This window comes from Cynocephalus volans, chromosome 6 (assembly GCF_027409185.1).
Source record: "Cynocephalus volans isolate mCynVol1 chromosome 6, mCynVol1.pri, whole genome shotgun sequence".
Classification (NCBI taxonomy): Eukaryota; Metazoa; Chordata; class Mammalia; order Dermoptera; family Cynocephalidae; genus Cynocephalus; species Cynocephalus volans.
In genome coordinates this window covers 146,786,920-146,795,263 of record NC_084465.1, presented here as the reverse complement: position 1 = coordinate 146,795,263, position 8,344 = coordinate 146,786,920, and the positions used below count along the sequence as shown (strand labels likewise).

The 8,344-nt window shown below is 45.0% G+C and overlaps 1 protein-coding gene across 1 annotated transcript; it reads right to left on the bottom strand.

Moving 5' to 3' along the window:
• Nucleotides 1-1,416: 1,416 nt before the first annotated feature.
• On the bottom strand, nucleotides 1,417-6,552 carry BAMBI (BMP and activin membrane bound inhibitor). The gene is made up of 3 exons (XM_063100809.1): nucleotides 6,121-6,552; nucleotides 2,555-2,842; nucleotides 1,417-2,107 (listed from the first exon to the last, which is right to left on the bottom strand). The coding sequence occupies exons 1-3, from the start codon at nucleotides 6,194-6,196 to the stop codon at nucleotides 1,689-1,691; spliced, it is 783 nt and encodes a 260-aa protein (XP_062956879.1). The 5' UTR covers nucleotides 6,197-6,552; the 3' UTR covers nucleotides 1,417-1,688.
• Nucleotides 6,553-8,344: the final 1,792 nt, after the last annotated feature.

The following is an 8,344-nucleotide window of genomic DNA, read 5'->3' as shown; positions in this document are numbered from 1 at the left end:
AATTCTTTGGACCTCTCAAACACTGACACAAATAAGACTTAACACCTTTTATAAATTATAATGCATGCATTAAAGAGCTGTTGACCTCAGAAAGCACAATAAGAATGCTGTCATTTATTAAAATGTGTATTTATTCCATAGCCTTATTTGTTTAGGGCTGTGGTCTATTAACTATCAAATAATCTAGGTACTTTAATTTTATACTTGTTATTTCAATTCAGATTCTTCCATGAACTTGACTACCTGTCTTCTTAAGGGATGCAAATTATGCTTATAAAATATTCTAGTAAAAAATATGCAAAAAAAATCTTTTTAACATTAATAAAAGAAAACCCCATACTCAAATAAGCAGATTAATTTTTAAGGAAAAATTTCAAATATACAGAAGAATTGAGAAAAAACCCTCTATGGCAAATTGTTCTCATATTTAAGATAACAAAGATCTGTTTGGGGGGGAAAGTACACAAAAATGGCATAGGTTTAAATTCAGGCTTGGCAGTGTTACCAGACAGAAAATCTTACAGGAAGAAACATTATTACTTAGCTGTATCAGTTACCGGCTAAAGCCAATGTCTAATTTGGTTATATTAATAGAAGGGTCCTTTGGGAGAAAAAACCTAGTAGCACTGTGTTATTTAAATCTCAATTGGTATATTATGTTTACTATTACAAATCTTTCTAAGGACTGAGAGAAGTTAAAAAAGAAAAGTTCAACAATGTGTTGAACAGCAAGCTTTAAAAACTAGAAGCATTTATACAATGAAGTTTGGCTAATTTGGGGGCCAAAATATTTAATCTGGTTTCAGACAGAATAAACTGCTCAATTAATCAACAGTAAAAGCAGACAGTGACTAACTTTTAACTACAAAAAAAAGAAAAGTTTTGTCTAGTTTTTTGGGGTTTTTTTTCCCCCTTTTATGGGTAGAGATAGACACATTTAAAAAGGTATTCCAAAGCCATTGGATCAAGTTGATAAATACTCCATTTGCTAAGTCAACCTCAGAAATTGATCAATAATATCTAGTATAAATAAGATTAAGATTCCTCTTAAGTGAAAGCTAAAAACCAAGTTATCCTAACAAAAACTGTGGATAAGGCACTGAATGACGGTCGGTGCACGTTTACAAAGTCTCCATGCTGTAAGAAAATACACATGCATGTGGAAGAATAAACAAGATCTTCTTATTAAAAAAAAATAAAAAGCCAAGTCCTATAGTTGAGAACCAACCATGAGCAATAACAGACCTTTGTCATATAATTCACATGTACTTTTCTACACTTCCATTTCGTTTTTAATTTATGAAAGACGCCACTAAATTTCAGACAAAAAATATATATATATATTTTAAATCTTTACAATAAATCAAGATGTAGGAGCTTACATAGAGCACATTTTAGTTTATTTAGGTACTCAATTCCAGCTCCCTCAGATGCAAATAACCCTGGTAACAGTGTGTACATAGTCTTCTCTTTGCTTTTTATAATTTTAAAGCAAATAATACATTTGACTGTATGTAAGTCTGTGCAAATAATCCTTCAGAAGAAATATCCAAGATTCTGTTTGCAGAGGTCATTTTATCTCTCCAAGATGATTAAATGAGTTTGTTTTTCTTCAGATAAAGTGCTACTGTCCAGCAGAACTCAAAGGCCTTCAAACGTTCAAGAAATTTAGTTCAGATAAGTTTCTGTCATATGAATTCCAGCTTCCCGTGCCCACTGTACATGCCCCAGTGAACGAGCGAGAGGATCTTATCGTTACTGAGGTCTGCTTGTCTCATCTTATCACAGGTCAGACAGCAGTTCTCGTGCCCACTGACTGGCACCATGCAATCCAAGTCTAACTTTGCCACCTGCCCCTTTTTAGAATGGTGTCCATGAAAGCTGTAGTGCAAACGAGATAGCATCTGCTGCCGCTGATCCTGCAGTCTCTTGTTTTCACTTCGAAGCATCCTCAAGGCCAACATAATAAGCAACACTAAAATCAGCCCTCCAGCAATGGGTACAGCAATTACTGCTGCCCGGAACCACAACTCTTTGGAAGAAGTCAGCTCTTGCACCTTGGTGATGAGGTTTCTGCTACCATCATGCTGATATCTGTTTCCTTGCCCTAAGGAAGCACAGCAAAATGATCACATTCTCTGTTAACTCCCACCAGAGATACTCACGATCATCTACCCATTTTAAACCAGGAATTCCATTTTTTAAAAAAAGCTCACAATTAAATCAACAATCTTTAGAAAATAAATATTGCAAAACTATCCAAAAAGCTTACAAACGCATTTGTTTACAGACTGTCATTACTGAGATGTAATGGTCTTTTAACGTCTTCAAAATGTTGAAAAAACAGGCAAAACCTATTATGTAGACAGACATCTAATGCTGAGGCAGACATAAAAGCTACTCAATAGAGATGCGTCTCTGTAGCCAGCCATGCTTCTCCCTCTGGTGTCTCTAATTACATTAACAACAAAATCAATAGCAGACACACAAAGTCGTGGCTGTCATAAGTCTATAGATCAGGCAGGCATTTTGGTTAGAAATGGCTTCTACCTACCTGCGGCCTCACCCCTGGGAGGAGAGAGAACATCATGCAGTCCTCTGTAATTGCACATGTCTTCATGACAGCATTCCAATGTGGGCATGATGGTGCCAGAGTGGTTTTGGGCCTGTTTGGCTTGGCAGATGTCTGCTGTGCTTGCAAGAGAGTCCAGGCAGCCATGGGTGAGGGGGGAATTTGTGTTCTGAGGATCAAGAAGTCTAGAGAAGCAGGCACTGAGCTCAGATTTACACATATAACCAGTGGCCACACAGTGGGCAGCATCACAGTAGCATCGAATTTCACCTGAAAACAGTGAGAAATAATGTCAAACTTTGCTTCAGAGACCAGATAAAGCAACTATTCAACCAATTGCTAAATCTCAAATTCAAAGGCACTAACTTTTTGATTATTCAAGATGAGTGCTTTGCAACAGCAGTCCATGAGACTGGAAAAGCCCTTTGTGCAGTCAGTGCTTAAGTTTCAATTCAGTGAAATATAATTTTAGAAATGTATTCATCTCAACAGCAGATTTCTGATAAGTTAGAATAACTAAAAATACTTTTGTTTTTGCAGGAAAATAGCAATCACTATAATTTCTCCTACCATAAGGTAAATTACATCACTTATTCATTTTAATCCTACATCACCATACAACATAAAAAATGCTAGGCTTTTTTATTTTGTCAGTATAAATATTTGATCGGAACTACTGAATTGTTTACTATCCCTAAGGACTGTGCCAAGATTTAAGAGCTTTAACTAACACCTTATAAAGTTATTAACTAGAAACACAACAATCTAGAAATTGCTCAGGTCAGGAGGTTTTAAAACTATGAAACTGGGCAGCTATTTGTAACCTCTCTAGAAAAGGCAAACTTTGCCTATAAAGATCTTTTCATGCAGAGGAGCTTTTAGTCAGTATATTGTAAAACAGGAACTAGGCAGTTTACAATTAGTGGTTTGCTTGCCAAAGTCAATTTCTTTCAGCCCAAATGGAAAGTCATAAAAAAAAGGGGGGGGGGGGGAGGGGTGTAAAGCTGCAAAGCTAACTTCTCCTCCTCCCCGGTTCTACATGCAATTCAACATGTGATCTAAAAGGGGAAACACTGAAACTGAAAATCCTCTGCTGGTTGAATGAATAATCCTTAAGGAAACCTCAAATTTTTCTACAGGAAGTGATTAACAGTTTCCTTTATGGAACTTTTTTCACAATGCAAGATTTGAGGCTTCAACATTAATTTCTAGGTGAAATAATCTGGGTCTTAAACTCATCACTAATACAATATCCAATGAACTGCAGTCATTGTTAGAAGCCACAGCCAGAGCTACTGTAAATTGACCTAATGCACACACCTCTTCCCAGTTTCCCAATCTGAAGATCTGTCTAGTTACTGAAACCTTCACTCTGAAATGAAACACCGGAGGCTGCTGCTTTACAAACCTCTTCCCACCCTCACCTTTCTTTCTCCTCCTCTCTGTGAATGCCTGAGTAAGGTGTCTCATTTAATTATCTGTCCAAATTCCAGGCCACCGTATGGTGTGCTCAATTTTCACCGGAGGCTGCTAAGGCTTCAGCGCTAAGAAAAGCCAGCCATCTATACACAGAGCTTGGGCAACCCACTGCAGTCCAAAGCTGGAGGTCTTGCTCCTAAATCTGCTCTCGCCATCCTGGGTTTGGGCCCAAGTCCCTTCTCCAGCCTCCTCTGTTTCAAGTAAGAACCTTGCTTTGCAGAAGTTCTTTTCTGTCCTCTCCCCTCTTCTTTCCAAGCTTACTTTTTACTTTTTACATAAAGCTCATCAGTCTTACATGATGACTACATACTCCTAGTCTGACAAATTCCATACAGATTTAAAGTATAAATAAAACAGATTAAAAGCCCATTTGATCCTATTAGCCTCAGACCTAGTACAGAAAAGAAAAACTGAATACAAGTAAAATTCTGCTTAAATGTTTATGAGAGCCTATTTAAAATACTGTATTTTCAATGACCTAAAATAGTCTAATAAAACTTTTGACAGGTAACTGGGAAAGTTCTAACAACTTTTTTTTTTTTTTAAATTGGAGCCACATTTTAGCAAGGAGAATGGACTTTTGTATCACTGTATTAAAACTATATTTCTGTCGTTTCATAAAGTTTCTTCCTGTGGCATGCAAAAGGCCAGAAAGGGGACTGGTATTTTGAAACAGTGAACAATGCTCTTCTGTTTCCCCCCTTTCTTGTTACTGTATGTAGTGATTAAACAAAAATGTCTGCTTTAGTCAAAATGGCTACAGGAGAGACTGCTGGCTTCTTTGAAAGCTTTTGAAGTCCACAGCAGTCAGAAATCTCTGATCCCCTAATTATATCATTATCAGGCACATAGTTTCGGTATCTGTGACTTCACGTTAGCCTCAGTCCCTCCCTGTTCTGCCGGCCTTTGATAGGGCCAGGAGGCTCCCCTCCGCAGGCTGCGAGGGCTGTTATTTAGGGTTAATTACACCCTTCCTTCCAAAATAAATAAATACTGTAGCACATCATCCTTGCCGGGCTAGCTTATCCTTTAACCTCATGCCTGCCACATGGCAATTAGAGAAAAGTGGGGGGAGTGCAGAGGCTAAATAATGCTTCCAATTTAAAAAGAAAAAGAAAAAGAAAAAAGTATCTGTTCACAGCACAGAGTTCAGGGCAGGGAGGCTAGAGGAACCTTGAAATCTGAGGGAGTTTGGGTTATTTCTATCTTAAAGGTGAAAGCCCGCGGGGGAAAGAAGAAACTGACTGGCCGCTTTTTCTTTCTTTCTTTCTTTCTTTCTTTTTTTTTTTTTAAGTAGTGTTGGTAAAATACGAGGTGAGTGGGAAATAGGACCGCTGACAGGACCTCCTCTTCCCCGGCCACCGAAAAGCAACACAACACACACTCCCGCAGGCGGAGACACACACACATTAGACACCTACACTCTCAGGCGGACACACACACTCGCTGGATCACAAAGACACGCACAGAGAGACGCACTCACAGAGACAGAGATGCATTCACTCAGAGACACACACAGACACACTCAGAGACACAGAGACTTACACATGACACAGAAACAGAGATTCACATACAGAAATGGACTCAGAGACACACAGAGACACACATATTCAGACATTCAAAAACACACACAGACCCACTCACAGAAATGCGAGTACACATACAAGACACACAACAACACACACTCACACACACACTCGGGGCACAGTGCCGCTGGAGGCTCTGCGGGCTCTGCGGTTCCCGCCGACTGCCGGGCCCCGGGGTGGGAGGCGGCGTCCGAGCCGATGCTGCGGCCCGGGTCCGCGCTGGGCAGGCCAGCGTCCGGAGCTCACTGCGGACGGACTCAGGGAGAAGCCCTGGCGACACCGCTCGCCCCGGAGGTCAGCCTGCACCCCGACGCGCAGGGCCCGGCACAGCCGAGGGGGCGGCCGCGAGGCCACCGCCGTCACTTCTAAGAACAGAGCAACTTGTCGCGACCTGCGGCTCCAGCGCGGGAGGGAACCTCGCCCGCCGCTAACAAAGCCTTGGCAGCCGGCTTCAAGTCCCCGCGCCCCCGGCCGGGAACCCACCTTTGGTGAGCAGCACGGCCATGGCGCACAGTTCGAGCTGCAGCCAGATGAAGATGTAGCTGGAATGGCGATCCATTGACGCCCCCCACGGCCGCGGCGCCCCCGCCGGCTCCCGGAGCCGCGGCGCGGCTGCAGCCTACGACCCCCGCGGCGCGCAGTGCATGGGTCCTGCCCGGAGCGGCGGGCGCTGTCAGCGGCGGGGCGAGGGGCCGGGCCGCGGCCGGAGCATGGAGCGCGGCTGGAGGGCGCGTCGAGGAGCCTAGAAAAGTTTCGCGGTCGTACTCGGCAACCACCGGCTCCTCCGCCCGCTCGACTCCTTGGATGTGCGATCGCAGCCGGGGTGGGTTCCCGGCTTTCCTCCCCGGTGACCGGCCACTCTCGGGGAAGGCAGGAGCCGTCCGAGCGCGCGTGGAGGAGACCTGCAGCGAGCCCCAGCCTGCGCCCGCCTCGGCCCCGCCGGCTCCGCGCCGTAAATAGCTCCCCTCGCCGGGAGCCCGCCGGCGCCGCCCCGCCCCGCCCCAGGCCCCGCCCCAGGCCCCGCCCCGGCAGCCCCGGCGCCGCCCGATTGGCCGGCGGGTTCCTGTCAATCAGCCCAGCAGCCGGGGCGGGCCCAGACGCCCGCAAGGAGGGACCTGCCCGGAGGCTCCCGGCGGCGCCAGCGTCTGGGGCTGCGGGCCGTCCCGCTGCCGTCTCCCGCGCTCCCCCTTGCGGAGGCCTGTGCGTCCGTGACCTTCGGAAGGCGCGGGTGAGCCCGGCCTTTGGGTCTGCCTGTGGCACTCTCCTTCGAGACCGATACGACTCAGCCTCGGACCAGCGTCCTCTAGCCTGTGGCTTCTTTTTTTTTTTCTCCCCGAAACACGCGAGGGACCCGCGTGGCCACCCTCCGACGCCCACCCGGGCCACGCTGCGTGCCTCGGGAGCCCGAGGGACAAGTGGCGTTCCCCCGGCGTGCGCACCATCGGCCGGGTAGCCCCTGCCGAGCCCCGCCTGCTGGCGTGTGGCCGAGGATGGGGGTCGGGCGCTGGGGTCTGCTCTCAGCCTTCTGCCTCCACTCCCCCTCAGAGCATCCGCCTCCAGCCGCCCGCCCTGTGATCAATAAAGCCCAGACAGACTGTTGATCAGTAGGAGCCGCTGCTAGGTTCTCCCGGGTAGACAGGGGACGAGTAGCTGGCTAGAGACACTTAACGAAAATTAGCAAATCCAAAAGCACCTGGCGCCAGTGAGACGACACTGGCCGAGACTGACACTCAATTAACTACCCCCCAAACAATCGCAGGCAAATACACAGGCTGACCTAGATCAATATCAACCCCGTAGTGATCTCCTCCCTAAGATGCTAATTCATTTATTAGGGCTCGCCGGGCTGCCGGCCCCTAAGTACCCAAGGCGATCTTGGAGGTTTTGCTGTTATTTATTTATTCATTCATTCGTTTATTGGGTGGGGGGGGGGGAGATTCAGCTTAAAATTTATTATCTGAGGGAATGTTCTTTTATCCCTTCCTCCACAAAACCTGAGATTAACAAAAGTCCACCGTGTGCAAAATTTTCTTTTAGGATCAGGCAGCATTTCCCTACCTATGAGGAAAGGGAGGGGAAAAAAGAAAAGTGTATTTCATGCTAAGGTGGGAGATATAAAGTCAAATCCTTTAGGACTAGAGTGTAGAAATGAACTTTAAGGCTAAGAAGAATATGTATTTCTTGAGGATTGAAAATCAGGTCGCATATATGCCAACCACCTAACCTTGTAGTTTAAAGTTGTTGAAAGTCTGCAGAGCTGCAGGATGTAGTTAATGAAATTGCCTTTGAAAAATAATGTTTATATGCAGAAAAAAATAAAATAATTGCATAAACTGATGCTCTGACCATTACTTCACTAATCAAAATTACATCTAAAAGCAGGGAAGGGCAAGCCCAGCAGAAGTTTTAAGAGAAAATTAAACTGGTTAGAGCACCAGGTAAACAGCAGGCGTTTCTCAGGGGGCTGACAGTCAGTCCTGAGCAAGTGTTTGATTAGAACTTCCCACTACTGGAACTTTGACAAGTTAGTCCTGAGGAGTTAATGAAGACAATACTTTTCATATAATGTCACACTCTTTTAACTTTAGAGAGTCAATTATTAGCTAAAAGGAAACTTTTAGCATATATTCATTCAACCATTTGGAGCTCCCACTGGTAGGCCAAGCTCAGTGTCTGGGGTTATAAAGATGTCAAATCCTAGATATAG